General features: G+C 37.2%; 1 protein-coding gene across 8 annotated transcripts in view; it reads right to left on the bottom strand.

Annotated features, from left to right (window-relative positions):
• The window catches only part of INPP4B (inositol polyphosphate-4-phosphatase type II B), a 339,484-nt gene that overhangs the window by 12,706 nt on the left and 309,371 nt on the right, over positions 1 to 17,407 (bottom strand). For all 8 annotated transcript variants that reach the window (XM_089525748.1, XM_089525750.1, XM_089525752.1 and 5 more), the window contains one exon: positions 12,393 to 12,547. In XM_089525748.1, the coding sequence (XP_089381874.1) occupies positions 12,393 to 12,547 (155 nt within the window). The remainder of the gene's footprint in view (positions 1 to 12,392; positions 12,548 to 17,407) is intronic.

The following is a 17,407-nucleotide window of genomic DNA, read 5'->3' as shown; positions in this document are numbered from 1 at the left end:
GCAAAGCAGTTTGTCATATAAAATGTAAGCCCACTGTCTGAAACTTGGAAAAGTTTCAGACAGCTCATAATTGTCCACTGCCTTCATACTATCAGAATTTATTTCTTCCCCTACATTTCTGAATTTAAGTACATTTTCTAATTTTAATATGTGAAGATTTCCAGGACTGCACTGCCTTTAAATGTCACTTAATAGATTAAAAAGTTACATAACAATATGAACAAGAATGTACAAGACATTTTCTTGCATTTCCGCTGGAAAATGAATCTATTTCTTCTGCCCTAAGCTTGATCCATTCACAACTCAGAATGGCACCCATACATGGGGTGATCAGCTATCATGGCCCTAACCTGGTTTCCTGTATCTCCCATCATCCAACACATTTGGCCAGTGGCCATGCTGACTTGCAGCAATGAAAACTAAAAGCGAACATCTGGAGAACAGCCACTTTGAGGAAAGTGAGGGCATATGGGTTAACAAAAGCCAGTTCCCTTGCCTTCAAGGCATAAAGTTTAACAATGCAGACATCATAGCAGGCTATTATCAATGGCCATTGCCCACACTTCCTTCTACCAGACACCCTGGTGAAGTGCCCATATGTTCACACTGATGCATGGGGCAGGGGCTGTCTTTTTGCAATCCTGCTGTGCTTCTGTTGCTTTCTCAATGAACATTAGCTTCCCACTACATTATCTAATGTAGTGCTCTGAAACTTTGGGAATTCAAATTTCTATTTTTGTGTCATGAAAAACTTCATGAGAGAGCCCCAACAGTAAGGAACAGGGAACAAATTCAAGCTATCATGGCTGGGAAATACATATACTTATATGTAATTCCAAAGAAAAAAATCATAAGGGCTGGAGAAAATTCAGTATTCCCAGGGCTAGTCATGTCTTAGCTGAGAATAAATTAAAGTCTAATACTTTTCCATCTTCATTAGTGTTTATCATTTTCAATCATAAGAGAGGTTTGCAGGTGCAGTCTCCCAAAGGAAAATGGTAATGTGGAAAAGGGGCTTTATGATGGGACTATTTTTAGTCATTGGAAAGGGATATAAATGTAAAATATAAAGCATAAAAACAGCCATAATATTTCCTTCAGGGAGCAAATGGCTATAACATTTCAAGATTCTTGTTATCTACCAAGGGAGGCAAATGCAAACTCCCCATGTAATGGGGATTTAGTGCATACATTCATAGTTTTTCATCAATATGTTATACCAAGTAGTTGATTGCCCACTGTCCAAGTCTTAATGTGCCACATATCAACATATTGTTCTTTTTGTTAAAGTAGACTCCAGCTCAATCAGGAGATTTCTCTTGGTCCGGAGCTCCCAGCTGCCCCACCTAAGTCTTCTTGTCCTTCCATATCCCCCTTTAAGTTCATTTTGGTGGCATTAGTCACTCTTAACATTTTGTGTCATCCTAGTCTCTTCTGCTGATCAAGGCTACCATCGTATATGCTACCCTGGTCCATTGATTACAAATGTTAGACTGCACACCTATGGCATCTGCACCCCTGATTTTAAATGGCAAGGCTGTAGACGAGCTGAAGCCGTATACTAAAGCCTGTAGTAGTAGCCACTGGTAAGCAAGTGTTTTGCTGATCTGTGGGGAGTATAACAGGGGTACTATGGGCTACACTAGAGACTTCCAAATATCTGATAAAGCCCCAGGGCTCTATGTTTGAGAACAATGTTTCAGTTGCTTAAGTCTTTGCATTTTACAGACTGCTTGTAAGTTCTCTTGGAGAGAAAGCCAGTTTCTGCTACGAAACCTTTCTCATATTTACTCAGGCAGGTTACAGACCGCCAAAAAGCGGCGGCCTGACCCGCCCCTTTCCCAGCCGGATCGGGGCCTCAGTGGCCAGAGAGGCAGCCGCTGAGGCCCCGATCTGCCGCTTTCCAGGCTGTGGGGAAGGCCCCTTCCCCGCAGCCTAGAAAGGGGTGTCCTTGGGGCTTCAAGCCCCAAGGACACCACGCGGCGGCGGGGAGGAGGAGAAAGGGGCCGCTTGGCCCCTTTCTCCTCTGCGTCACTGGGTGCAGCCATTTGAAGGCTGTGCCCAGCGACACAAACGGCAAAAGGAGCTCCGTTTTGGAGCTCCTTTTGCGGCCGGGGAAGGGGCACACTATGCGCCCTGGCGCGGCGTGACAACGTCATGTCCACGCCGCCCCGTATAGAGGCGGTGCGGTCGTGATGTGGCAATGGCGGCGGCCGTGTGGAATGGCTGCCACCATTTTGTGCACTCTCCGCGTGTGCTAGGGTTAGGGGTGTCCGGAAAGGATGCCCCTTTCTAACCCTAGCACGCGTGGAGCGCACGCTTTTAGGCCCGTTAAGGGCCTCAGGAAAAAGAAGTTAGTAAGAGGCCTTCTTAAGATCCCATTGAATGCAACACTTTGCCTTATATCCTTATGGAAGTTTTCTATTGTCAAGTAGTCAATGTGCTTTTGTGATGTTCTACATTGTTCTTCTTGAGAGAAAAGATACTTCATTGGTTTTATCAAAGGTTGCAAACAGTCAGAATGGGAAGTCTGATGCTGACTAATAATGTCATTGGCCATTTTTTTCTTTTCTGGGAAAAATGCTAAACAAATAACAGGCTGCTGATCACAGTTCATTTGCTCAAGTATAACACCACCAAGCAGCTAAAGAACACGATAAAACATGTCAGAGTAAATGGGATGCGGATTAGTCAATAGACAAGATCGAAAGATTTGTCAGAGTACTTCCATGAATACAAAGGGGATATGGAATACCAGTTGTCAAAGACATCTTAAGCAGCAGGATGCATACCACAAAGAAAACTAATGTTGAAAGTGGCAGTTTTAAAATCATTCTGTGGCATGCCATGGGAGGGACAGTAGAGCCACTTAGACCGGGCAGGCATTATCTTATTTCTTTGCCAAAAGCATTTGCAAGAAGGGGGACCAAATGCAGAGGCTCCCAAGTGACAGAGCCAATTCTGGCTGCCTATACTTTCCCTCTGTGTTCACATCTCCTTTGTTTATAGCACTTGTATGACACTGGCAGAAGGAATAAATTTTGTAGTATGGTGGCCTTCCATTAGCAGAAGAAATCACTGGATGTGACTGAGAAGTGTCAGCTTGTTCAGATAAAACCTGCCAACTGGAGCTATCCACAGCATACAAAAATGAAATTGTTCTTTATATTCAGTACCATGTATCCTAGTTAAAAAGTCTGTCAGAACATTCCAAGCATGTGAAAATTGCCATTAACTGCATGATTCACAGAATGGTCATTGCCCAGACTAGAACAGGCTGCTACGCCTCATTAAAATATGGGATAGTATTTCAAGAAGCCAGAAAAATCTGAGAATAAATCCATTTCACATGTTTTCCTTTGGACCCTAGTCAGCTTCTGTCCCTCCACTTCTTGGTTTACCTGTGAAGAATTGATCGAGACAATCTGCTGTAGCTGCTTCTTTAAGCATATATATAAAAGCTTCCCACTTTCACATATGCCTTTGCTTCTTCCCAGGGGCTAGAAATTTGCTAATTGTGCTAAAGCATCTAAGAAATATATAGCTTCATGGTAGTCACTGTGCAATGATTTGGAAGCTCTCATGGAAGATGATGGTAGAAGGGCAGCTTTCCTCTGCTATAAAATATCTGTTACATCCTTTACACGATACAGACATACTTCAGATAACAAAGGCTCCAACAAAGAAACTCATTTTTGTTTAGTCTTTTTATGTCCCTGTAGGCCTTTTTCTGTTCTTGTCCTCTGTCTAGCCAGATGTGTTTTTTAGCAGCATTGGCACTGGAAGGATGGTGAGGGAGGGCTAGAGAAACACAAGACTTTTGTCTACTGTTTCAGATGGATTACTCCACCCACAAATTAAAATGCGACAAAATTCAACTTGCAAAATTACGATTAACTTTAAAAAAAAGTAACAGCCACCTTGAATCCCAACTTGGGAGAAAGGTAGGTTATAAATTTAATAAATAAATAAGAACAGTAAATAAAGATAACACATTCTTTTTTTTTCAAAGTAGTAATGAGTTTTTAAAAAATGCTTTTAAACAATAACTTCCCCAGCTTTGGCCCTGAAAAATGTTTTTTCATAATTACTTAATTTCTTAACCACAGAGGTTATTAAAATAGGGTTAATTGTTTTATGTTAGTATGGGGATGGACTGAGTAATAGCACTTATCAAAAGTAAGCTTGAGGCTCTAGATTTGAGCCTGTCATGAGTATTCATCAACATGAATTCTACTTTGCACTCTGCAGCTTTCAAAATGGGAAAGCTTATTTATTCATTTTACAATACCCCCTGAAGAAGGCCAATTTGTGACAAGGCTGAAATGCATTGGGCTTTTCAGATAATAGTTTGTGGACCATCAACAGCATGTGGGACTTCATTTCCTTTACCTCTTCCACTGAGAATACATGTTTTCCAGTTTTTTGTTCTTTAGTAATATTATGAAACTTCATTACGTTGCAGTCCTTCAGCAGTGGGTAAGGACAGGGTATCATACTCATTTACCATCTTAACCCTCAAAGAGTCTATTCCCTTAAAACAGAATGAGTTTCCTGCACTAGATTCTCCTTTAGCTTGAAAAATTTTCAGGCTTATTTTGTGCTAATTTATTTCTGTATTGCAGTTGCTCCTATGTTAGTACAAATTGTGTTCCTATATGACAGTAACAGCAAGCTGATTCCATGCTCCTGAGCCACACAAATAAGCCTCATAAATAAAATGGTGAAGTATTTATCACCTTGGAGGACAATTTACAGTCTCACAGTAATTTATGAAAACAGCCAGTCCTCTAGATGGTATGTGTTGGAGAGAACTGGGAAAGATGGAATGCTCAGAACTGACAGTTAACAGGAGGGTACCAAGTTAATGAATGTCCCCATTGTTTCCAGTAAGGAAATACTCTCTCCTAATTTCAATTTGGGACATTAATTAGACCATAACAGAATATGCATGAGAAGGTACACTCTGGGAGCTTTCTGTCCAGTGACTGCTGAGAAAATTAGTGCAGGCAGAGAGCTTGGGAACTGTTACAAAATGTATCTTTGGTTGGACAGCACACCCAATTGCTTTGCATGGTTAACTATGGGCTGATTGTTTTACTCAGTCTATAACCTTCTATTCCCTACCCACCAAGAAATAATTTGAATAGAAATGTCTTATTCTATAATCCTATACTTGTCTAGTTTAAGCTAAGTACCACAGAATTCAGTGGGGCATGCTTCCCTGCCATTGGGATGGGGTTCCAACCTTAGTTTCCTTTAGTTGCCAAAGTATTGGCAAGTTTTGAGAAGAAGAAAATTCTAACAATGTCTGTTATTGAAAATGTGCGTGTTTGTTTCAGCTTCTGAACTGGCACACAGATCATACAATTATGGGAACATATTCTCAAAGATGCTAAATGCTTTAAACAAACAGGTTTGTTACGTTAGGCCCTGCTTATCCTAGTGGGCCTCTCACAATGTAATATGCACCAAAAAACAAATGAGCAAACAAACAAGCAAGCAAGCAAACAAACCACCCTCCTAGCTCAAAAGTTACAGTTTCATAACTATTTAAAACCAACAAAAGCAAAAAGTATGATACATTTGTTTTAGCCATATATTTTATTCTTAGTGAGCTTTATATTTTTGCACTTTGCTTTTTAATGCTATTCTTATTTTCCATGCTAAAACAATGTTTAAATAAACAGCAAATAGAAATGGTTTGACCTCATTAAACAGCACCCAGTGCCTATAGATTAGGCATTTCCTCAGATTTTCAGATTTATTAAAATAAGATCATTGAGACTAACTTTACTAGTTAAGAGTTTTGTCAAAGATTTATAAGCACCTGCTGGGTCAGAAAGATTATGCAAAATTTTGTTTTAGCGATGAGCATAAAGGATTATGGCTTTAAAAACAAAAAGGTTTCTGATAAAAATGTTCTAACTGGGAATCACCAGATCATGATGAATTATTCAATTTGAACATTCACCCTGTTCAGCAAAACAGTATAATATCCTATCCTCTACAAAGTTGTTACAGTATTTGAAATGCCACCTTATTGATCCTGATTTTCTGCACATGTAGACACTGATTCTATGTTTAAAATGTTCAGAAGTTATAGCCATTCTTTTTAAAAGAAGAATGGTGTCAAATTAAAATTGATTATCTGATAATAATTTTGAAGAATCATATGTTGTATAATGATAAAAAATTAGGTAGTTGCAGCTAAGCAAAAAACTAGCATTCTAGTATATTTTAGATTGGTTTAGGAAAGAGCTATTGTCAATGAGATGGATAAGTTAATGTGGATGTTAGGCTACAAAATGAAATTAGCAATGGGAAGGATTTGTTAGTGAGATGGATAGCTTCTGTGGAATATTGGAATAACCACTTAAACGTCTTCTAAATTAGAAAAGCAGTTGTTTTATGTTTGGTAATGTATGGTTTTATCATACTGAATAAAGTTAATTAATTATTTCTTTTCGCAGGCAGCATCCAGTGTCACAGTGAATTAACTTACAAAACAATAATGCTGCTGTTTTGCTTGTATAAGAAACTTTACTCCTTTCTTTTCATGCAGTATACAGATACAAAAATACTCCTCTTGGATTACTTCAAAGGCCTATCTATCTAGTTCAGCATCCTGTTTGCACAGTGGACAAGCAATTGGGAAGTGCACCAGCAGAACGTGGATCCAACTGTATTCTTATGGTTATGCTCTCCAGTAAGACATATTCATAATACTACTCATATTAGAAGTAATATCCACCTGTTACTAGGTTTCTTTATGTTTTGTCACCCTAATTTTGTGTCAACCTATTGTTCTTGAAAGTTAGAAATTCTGACAAATGAATGAAAACCATGCAACATCAAATAAATAAATAAATAAATAAATAAAAAATCAACCAAGTTGGAGTATAAAATATTAAACAGACATACTGTATTTAAGAAACACTATACAGATATGTGTAATAAAAACAATTCAATCTCTGAAGTATATAAAAAGGGAAGTAGTCAAACTTGGTCCTCAGATAATATTGCTATGAACATGTCACTCTGGCAAAGATAATATATTTTTAAAAATAAATATCTGTACATATATTGCCCAGAAGTATGCATTTTAAGGGTAGGATAGGTAGTTCTGTAGTTAGCACTTGGAACAACAGTGCAGGCAGTTTAGTATTAGGTATCAGCAACAGCTGAGTGGCTAGGGTCTACATTTCAGGCTCACCAAGTACTAGAAGGTTGCAATTTTTGCTTTTTAAAGGTTTTTAAAATTAAAAATTAGAAGCAAATAAGTAAAATGGAAGAAAAAATAAAATTTAATTCTTCACTAAATATTATGTAAGATTATTAAATTCATCAAAATTGTCCATCCACTATTGACAATGTATACACTAGCAAAAGGCTTGTTTACCAACCATCAAACACAAACAAATATCAGATTTTAGGCAGTTGTTCCAAAACTTTGGTGTTCCAGGTGTTTCGAACTTCAACCACCAAAGCTCTAGACTGGCTGGCCAACAGTCAGGAATTCTGGGAGCTGAAGTACAAAAATTTGGAGGACAAAAGTTTGGAAACCACAAGTTTAAGATTTTAATCACAGACACAACCATCAGCAAGATGAGGTTCAAAATCTTCCTCTACATGTCATACTTAAATCTTATTGTACTGACATTCAGTCAGAAACTTATTCAACCCCCTGCTCCAGCAAAAACAGCAAACAAATAACCAAACCAAGCAGCCAACCAACCGTCAGATTTTAACAACCATTACCTTACTCTTTTCTAAGAATGTGAAAAATACCTACAATGATTGATCCTTTTAGCAGAATGAAACATCTTATAATAAGCTCAACAGAGCTTTGATCAGTAATCTAAACATCTTCAACACATTTTAAGGAGAAATTTTTTAATAACGATGAACTCCAAAGTAACCTAAGATGCTGTCCAAGGTGCTGAGAGTGGAGATATTACTGTGTTTAAAATGTCCTGTCCCACTTTACAAATGAAAAATGACATTTACAGTTCAGCTACCAGTATGTATCACATGTTACTATCATTTAATGTTGAACACTGGGAGATAGCCTCAATGTAAAGATTTTTTTTAAAAAAATCAGTTTCAAGAGCTGATCAACTTTGCAGCATTTATGTTTCCCAGGGGTTGAGATCGCCTCCTAATAAATCACTACAGAATGAGGAGAAGGTTTGACAGTCTATTTAGTCAAGTTATCACCAGCTGTCCAGAACTCAACCTGCAGAAAATAACCATGCCCCTGTCTTTTCCCATCCTAAAAAATGAGCCTCTGAGCCTTTTGTGACTGGCGTTTGAAGAATTCATTTAATACTCGTTTAAATAACACTTTCCTGAAGAAACCATATAGGCTGTCCTGTAAGACCCCCATTAATTTTAGACTAAACTCCAAACATAGTAGTTGTGCACCACCGAGTCAATTGTGACTTATGGTGACCCTAAAATGAAGCTATCGTGGAATTTTCTTGGCAGATTTTATTCAGAGGGGGTTTGCCTTTACTTTTTTCTAGGAGGTTGAGAGTGTGTGACCTATTCAAGGTCACTCAGATGGTTTCCAAGGCTGAGTGAGGATTCAAACACTGGCCTTTCAATGTTCTAGTCCAACAATCAAACCCTCACAGCTTGCTGTCTCAAAACAACACTTATTCAATCTCTGTAAAAAGCCTTGAATACTGCAACCTAATCTAATAATTAGTTCAAACTACAGCAAATCTGCTGGTTCAACAGGAGCTTGCTAAATCAATGCTTATGTAAGTTCCAATGTATCTAGGTGGCCTAATAATTAGATTTGGGCCAATCAGCTTTGCCTACAAATGTAGAGACCAGTTAGAAAGGTGGTCAAATGTTTCTTTCTTTCTTTTTTTTTTTCTTTTTTGGTGCCTCATCCAAGTTTGTAAAGAACAACACCACAATTTCACAAATGCTGACTATCTCTTAAACATGGTTAAGAGTAGGACTCAACCTGAACCAAACGTACTTTCCACTGACCTTTTCAGCAGTGTTGAGCACAGTTATGCGATTTGTGGAAGGATTATCCAAAAGATAGATAGATAGATAGATAGATAGATAGATAGATAGATATGGTATTTATACCCCGCCCTTCAGCCCTAACGGCTATCAGAGTGGCTTACAAATATTAATTTAAAAAATTAACAAAATTGTTTACTTGCTCAGGGTCAAAGCAACTGCCTTCATTTTCCTTCTGTGATATTGCAATGTAGCTATGCAGAACTGGCTGCAGGGACTTTATGGTTTAGCCTTATGGCAATGCTCTTCAACTTCTGCATTTCACCAATGTGTTCCAGCATTGTTTTTAGAAGGAGGATTGGAGTTTCCTCAGGGTTTTTATTAACTGTAATTTATTGTTATGCTAAAACCTGAACAGAATATGGTTGGTCTGAACTATGACCTGCTGAAAGAAGACAACTTTAGAATCATGTCCTCACCATCACCCCACCCTGAATGCAAGACTGATAGCCTGAAAAGCTTAGGGCATGGTCCAATCTCATGACTAACAATCTCCTTTACTTCAATGGGCTACTTTTTAAGTATTAATAAATAAGACTCTGAGAGCAAACAAGAGGCTGTGGGCCCTCTCTTTCCTTTCTAGAATTTCCCCTTCATCCTCATCTTGTCTTTAATCAAGACATAAGTGTTGCCAGAGGTGTCATTAAGGCTAGTGTCATCTGGTGCAGTAACTCATGGTGTCACTCTCCCTTGACCTTTTCCTATACCACACCATAGAGGATCCTTAGTAATGTTTTTTGTATTAACATTACTCATAAATCATAATTACCATATATCACTGAATGTAATGGTAATAACTGTGACATAAATAAATACCAACATTAAAAACATAGCTTTAAATTACAGCCTAAATGTATTTACTATATACAGTTTCATGTGGTTAAAGTTAAAATTTGTAAAATGTGAAGTTTTTAAAGAAAATTTTAAAAGAATGTTTTTTTAAAAAAATAAAAGATTAAATTGTTATTTTTTTAATTTTTAATTTTATTTTAAAAACACAACCTGGGGCCTCCCCCCCCCCCCACTACACATCACCAATTCACACTATCTCTTCAGCATTTTAAAGAAACACAGGCAATGCTACAGCCCATTACTGCCAAAATGGAGATGTTTGAGAAGCATTGGTGTCACCCCCCTCCTTAGGGTGTCAGTCTGCACCCCCTACTGTTTTATACTATTTTGTGTGCTGATTTTAATACAATAAACCTTTATTGGGAAGGTTTTCTTTTAATCTGAGACTGTCTGGGAACTGCCTTGGGGGAAAAGTGGCATACAATTTAAATAAATCACTGCTTGAAGTTGCTTAACATTTGGCTTGTTCTGAAGTTGGTAACCATAGTATTCTGGTTAGTTAGCAACTTCCTGGTTTTGTTTCTCATGCTTCAGAGGAAGGAGCAAAGGGGCATAATTCATGAAAATAAATTCAGAGCCTGGCTTATTAAGCTGTATCATAATGGTCCAAATGCTGCCTATGCCTATCAACTATTAGTTATAACAGTTAACTAGAACTTGGTTCAAAAGTATTCACAGATCTTGTGGGCCAAGAACAACCATAGTAGAAGGTATATTATAGTAAGAAAACAGAAAGGGGACATGATCCATATGCTACTAACAGATGGTCAACTGTTTATTAAACATTAGCTGATGTTTAATGGTTCAGGCCTTTGAAGAGTGTTGTTTTTTTTAGGCCTGCCTCTTTACTAGCCAAAAAGTGCAGAGCTTTTCAAAAGAATCAACAGCTGACCATCTAGTAGCACATGGAGCTTGTCTCCTTTCTATTTTCTGCAAAGAATAACCAAAGTCTATTCTCACCATGACTACTTATGAGTCCCCTGGAGGTGTTTGGCTTAGTCTTCAGAAGTCAGAATTAAGAAGTTGTATTTCTGTTGATAGCTATCATCCTTTATTTATGGGTTTCCAAAGCTGAGCCTATTAAGAGTTAGCTCAGCTATGTGTCTGATGCAAGAAACTAATATTTACATTCTTATGCTCTGAATTCCTCCACAAACACTTGGTATGGATAGGTTTATTATCTAGAACTATGCTGACTTAGAGATTATAAAATGTGAAAGGTATGAAAGGTAGAATGCTTTTTATTCAACAACGAAGATTAGCTATGTTAGATTTGTGAAGAAGACTGCAAGCTTATTCTGAAATCCAAAGCAGCAGGAGCATGAATAGAAATTACAATTAAATATAGAAAATAAATTGATAATTAGTAGAAGCACATTCAAGTGTGAAATCTGACATACACACTATTCATCATGATTGAAAAGCTGTAGAGCTGATAGGATTCATGGGTGATCATGATATATATGAAATGTATGTAAGTGTAAATGTAGCATGAAACAACCCTAGTAATTTTGAAGCAAGATAAACTGTCCTGCTGATTTACCACTTTAGCTTTCACATTATTGTTAAAACAGACAGTTTATACCTATTTTTCAAGGGCATATTGTGAGCTATAAAAGCCAGGTACTTAACCTCTCAGTGACTTCAGTTATTTAAATGATGTTACAAAGAATTTAGGAGTAGCAATTGTTATGAACTTCTACAATAAACAAACAAACAAACAAAAACTAAACACATCTTTGTTTTAATATAGTGACTGAAAACACTATTGGACATTCCTGTTTTCTAGTGGGCTGCAGAACACAATACTAGCTATCTCTGCAGAGATGCATTATAAATGATGACAATGTGTAGAATTATAGAAATGGTAAGCCAACGATTATACATAATTTTTATTTTTCAGTCTCAAGTCCTTTTCAGCACTTGCCTTACTTAACAGTATATGTAAAACCAGTTTCTTTGAACAAAGGAAATTATAAATTTTAGAGGTCAGGTTTGCTTTCATTTAATTTGAATGCAGATAATTAAAAACATATTGCATCTCCTAAGTACACATTCTTGATTAATTCCAACTTAATCTTTGCATAATTAAACAAGTACAAAGTTATTTATTTATTTATTTAAAAACCTGGTAAGTAGTAAATAAAAATGTCTGTTAACATTTGTCTCAGCTGTTTGGTATATATTATTTATATTTCATTAAAGAAACTAAGGGAAGCTACCATGTGAAACAAATTAGGTTTTTAAAAATTAAGTGGTTTTTACCAGTTTTAAAGAGATTTCAATGAGAATCTAGCATATTTAGGGCAAAGGGCTACATGAAAAGCTTGAGATATGAACCTCGGTTTCTATTAATAATGAAAGGCTAATTTACTAGTGCCCTCCTCATGACAAAACTCAACTGCTTCCTTAGTCAGAGCATTTTGTCTGAAATATGTTATACATATATTCCAATCTGAATAATGGGAAACCCAAAAAAGAAGTTAAGAAGATACCTTCTCATACAGTCCAGAGCTCGGATAAAGAAGTCTTTGTGCAGTTGATGTTCATCTCTTAAAATTGAACACTGTTCCAGTGTCACTGACATTGATGTCCTATCTTTGGCACTTTTACAGCAGGTGAACCGGATTCCATTTAGTTTGCGACAAATCTATAATGCACAGTGAAACCAAGTGAGTAATTGCCATCCTTAAATGAGAAGTATTATTCAGTTTACACATTAGAGAATGTCACAATTGTACATATTGTTCCTGAGTATTTTCAGAGTGTTTTTTTTTTTTTTAAAATCACCCTACTAAGTATCATAGTCTCTTGCCTCATGGGAGCACACAGTCCCACCATTGTGGAAAGACAGTGCAATGGTGACTGTTCCAGACTACAGGAAGGAATTTCTTCAAGTCTAGAAATTGCTTTCAAAATGGATGAAGCATTATTTTATCCAAAGTACTTACTCAAGTGAAACCAATTTATTAAACAATATATTTTGCTGTTCCTGCCTAGCACAATTATTGTCAATTTTAGAGCCAAAAATAAAAATGTTATTCTGACATACTGAGGTCTGTTATGCTGAGCACAATACTCCAGGATGTTTGATCTCCTGATCACCTCCCTTCATCCATATTGAGCAGTAGTAGCCTCATAAAACATATATTTTGCTTCTCAACTTTACTATTTGCAGTTTTATTCATGTTTTTGAAGTATAACTTCCAAATAAAAGTAGATCCATCTAGACCAATAATGATTATGTGATTAAGAAGTTGACATCATTACTTTTTTTTAACGAATAAGCATACAGAATAGCATCTCCAGGAATTAAAATGCTGCAACATTTGTCAGTTTCAGTGCATAAAAACCAATCCAACCGTAATAACTATCATTGAATTTTGTCTTTCCAAACTCACGTGCCTCAAATTACCCTAAATAAGGGGTGGGCACTTCTAGAGGTTGGAGCCTCATCCCCAGTTCTGGGCCCCAGAAGACTATATTTGCCATCAACCCTCCTGGCTCCAAAATTCTAAATCATACCCCCTCCCCCCCCCCCGAAACCTCTAGGGGAGGTAATTTGCCATTTTAGGGCATTTTGTTCATCTTGGGCTTGTTTCTGGCCCACGAGGGCTTTGTTTTTTTCAAAGGGAAGTATGAAAACAGGTGTGACTCCCAAGCTGTCACAGGCATCAGGAGTCATGATGTATCTCTTATTGCAGGTGAGGTCTGGAAGAATAGCTTGAAAGTACCAGAACATATAAGGCTGGGAGATGCAAATCAGTATTTTAACCCGTATCCTATGAGGTGTCACCAAGTGTGATGTTTTGTCCATCTCTGTGGACCCCTGTAGCTTCTTGGTTTCATGAAGCTGATTTGTGGAAGATTTAGGAAAGACAAAATGAAGCACTCCCTCACACAGTTGCTGCCATCACATGCCTTTAAATGCTTAGGTGACTTTAAAAGGTAATTGCATTCATGGATGAAAGAATATGGCTACTAATTATAGTGCCAGTATCCTTCCTTAATGTTCAGAGGGAACATGATTTTCCACAAAAGTTATTGGGAAATGTGTGAGGTCTATGGCCCTCAAGTCCGGCCTATAGGGTTTCCTCAAGAGAGGCATCTTCTTGGCTATTTTGGGGAAAGGAGGAAAATGCTGGACTGCCAAGGCCTTTGGTGGCTCAGCAGTGGTTCTTACATTATGGTGACCATAATGGTTTTGCAAATGTCTGAATCTCGCAAATGAAATACAGAATTATTCTTCCAAGCAGGAGGTTTATGAGAATCAAAAGACAACAGATTTCAAGCAACCTAGAGAAGAGAAGCTGTTCAAGACAGTTAAACTCTGTTCCCTACCAACACTTTTAATTTTTATATTGTAATTCATGCCATATGAGATGTCCCTACCAACAGCAATAGTGACGTAACTACATTTTTCCCTACCTCTTGCATTAACCATCACTTATGTTTTATATCCTTTGAAGTTTATGCTTCTATTTTAAACTTAGGTTCAAATCAGCATCATTAAAGGGTTCCTGATTAAGGTTACTAAATTAAAACATAAAACTTCAAAGGGACTACAATTGGACAGAACAGATGTTGAAGAATAAAGGTTCTGGCAATAGAACAGAAAAGGGATAAGGAAGATGCAACACACAGGGGGAAAGTGTTATAAAATGTACTTTGGATTTTACTATTAAAAAGGGATAAAAAGGCATGAAAAATGTCTCTATCTAAGCAGCAGTCACTTAGCCTGTGAAATCTGTCACCCAGCCTGTGGACAACCATTCCCCAGTGAACAATGATTTTTGGCCTGGAGGCCTGTAGAAAGCCAGTAGAACTAAATCTTTTGAAAATATCAATTGCACAATGGTAGTTGCTGCCAACATAGTTTTAGTAAGCCAATTTTTATCGCCAGGCTGATGTAAAGAAGCTAAGAGCTCCCATAATAGAGCTCCTCATTTCTTGATGGTATTGCAGGCTGTTGCTTCCTCTGTGTTCTTTCACAGCCAGTGCAATCCAGAAAACTCTGGGGTGCTATTACTATGGCTATGGAATTATCATGGAGGGAGAGAGGGAGAAGAGAGGCAACATTGGTTTCCTCTTCTCCCAGTGCAGTTTGCAAGAGCAGAGGAATGACAATGTCTATATATTAGACAGCAGGATAATGTCTCTGCTACCAGTCACCTCCTTGTAGCAGCAAGGAAGAGGAGCAGCCAAGAACCTAGTATGAATTATGACATATCTGGGAATTTTTAAAAAAGAAACCACCCTCTGGGTAGAAATAAAATGTTGCTGTTGATGCTGCCAATCACCAATAAATAACCTAGGACAACAGAAATATCATCTGGTTACAGAAAACAAAGGTAAGAACTATAGCTACAAATACTACAACTTCCAGCAACATTTGCGTTGCTTGGAACAATTCCAAATCCAGCATTATGGAATGCACTGCAATGTTTCCAATGTACAAACAACCCAATTTCACAGGATTTCATCAGTTATGTGACTGCAAATGTCCTCAATAGTTGAAAAATAAACTGGCTGTCTTAATTTTACCCAATACAGTGGCCCTTGGTATCCGTTGGGGTTTGGTTCCAGGATCCTCTGTGTATACCAAAATCCATGGATGGTCAAGTCCCATTAAATACAATGGCATAGTAAAATGGTGTCCTTTATACAGTATAAAATGGCAAAATCAAAGATTGCTTTTTCAAATTTATATATTTTAAAAATATTTATAAACTGTGGATGGTTGAATTTGTGGATAAAGAATCCATGGATATGGAGGGATAGCTGTATTTCCATATTGTTGGATTTGCATACTTAGTATATGACCATTGCTATAAGAAATGGGTAAGAGGAGGAGCACTTTTTAGACTATTAGATAAAATGAGAAGCCAGCCCTCTGAATTTTCAGATTTGTGCTACCAACAGTATTGCTTACTTTGCATCTTCAGCTTAGCTGCCCATTGAAAGGGACATAAAATTACAGAAAGCCCTTGTATTCAGACAGCATATACTGAAGCTGAAAACCTCGAGTCCAGTGCAGACATGGTGAATGACTCCACATGGACCTTAAATGTGCATTACCCCTTTCTCCTTCTCCTTTATTACTACAAGGACATTAAAAGGTTTTGCTTTTACTGTTAAATCACAATTCCCTGCAATACTGAAATGTGGGAAATGGTGACTTGTTTAAACCTTAGTTTAGTGAGAACAATCCAGAATTTATTCTGGATTGTTCTTACTAATTAAAGCTTAAGCAAGCTAGCATTTATTAAATTAACCTGTTATTATGACCTCAAAGAAAATTACTTTAAGATGATGATGGTACCTTACCTGCATAAGTTCATCAAAATATATAAAAATGCAAATAACAAATGATTGAAATGCAATAAATTTATTAGATCTTTTTTATCACCAATGGTGGCCTTGCAGAAGGACAAAACAATATTGGTTTTTAAAAATAGGGAGGATATATATGATTTTGGAAACAGACATAATATCTAGATCTGAACTGTTTCTTTTAAATATGATTTGACTATGGAGAAAAATCAGTAAGAGAGAAAAGGACATTAATTTGTTATATGATTACAGCTGCAACATTATTATATGTGAAATACAGGAAGCAGAAGGAAATTCCAAATGTTGAAGAGTGGGTAGAAAAACTAATAGATGTTGCTACATCATCTAAATGGACTAATCTGATAAAAGAAAACTTGACTCAAGGGTATGTGAGAATTTGGCAATCCTTTCTAGATTATCTTTAAAAAAAAAAAAAAAAAGACAAGGAGTTAAGAACAATTATTGGATTTGATGCTTAAATATCATTCCCCCCCCCCCCCCCCCAAGAATAGGAAAGTTTGCTAACAATTATAGAGAAGTAATGGAAAGTGCTGAAATTCACTGGGGTAAGATAGGGGACGGGATGGTTTTTTTGGGTGATGGCATGTTAGGTATTCTCATTTGGTCAAGCTTGTTAGTTTATTTGTTTCTTTTTCTTTACATTTATTTCCGTTTACTTTTTGGTGTCTAGTTCCTATTGTGTATGTGTGTTGCAATTAGTTGTATGTTGGTAGTTTCTTTGATTTTCTTTTGTATTATTGAATTATCAATAATATTTGAATGAATTATTTATTTTGATTTATTTTGGTCACAGGCCAGAATAAAGTTAGCAATTTTGCATTCAACTTGTCACGGGGAATATGTGCTTCACTTTCCTCTCAAAGCTGCCTTCAGCCTGCCCTTATGACAGGGCTAGGCAGAGTGAAGAGGCAGAAAGGAAAAGGCTGTGTTGGAGGAGAAAGTAGTGTGTTAGGCTGCTGCCACGCTGCAGAATTAATGCAGTTTTATACTGATTTAACTGTGGATCCTATCACACCAGAGGCAAGTGTCATGAAAATGTGATTAAAATGTGCTAATAGCATGATCTGGGGGAAGATTATCACACTCCTGCATGCTTCTCCCATTTGTGTCCAGTGTGTAAACTGTAATAGACATGTCTTTGGGTGTGATAATCTTC

This window comes from Sceloporus occidentalis, unplaced genomic scaffold (assembly GCF_023333645.1).
Source record: "Sceloporus occidentalis isolate IW3139 unplaced genomic scaffold, rSceOcc1.0.p SCAF_5, whole genome shotgun sequence".
Classification (NCBI taxonomy): domain Eukaryota; kingdom Metazoa; phylum Chordata; class Lepidosauria; order Squamata; family Phrynosomatidae; genus Sceloporus; species Sceloporus occidentalis.
Note: the sequence above shows the minus strand (reverse complement) of the source record. Positions and strands in the feature narration are given on the sequence as shown.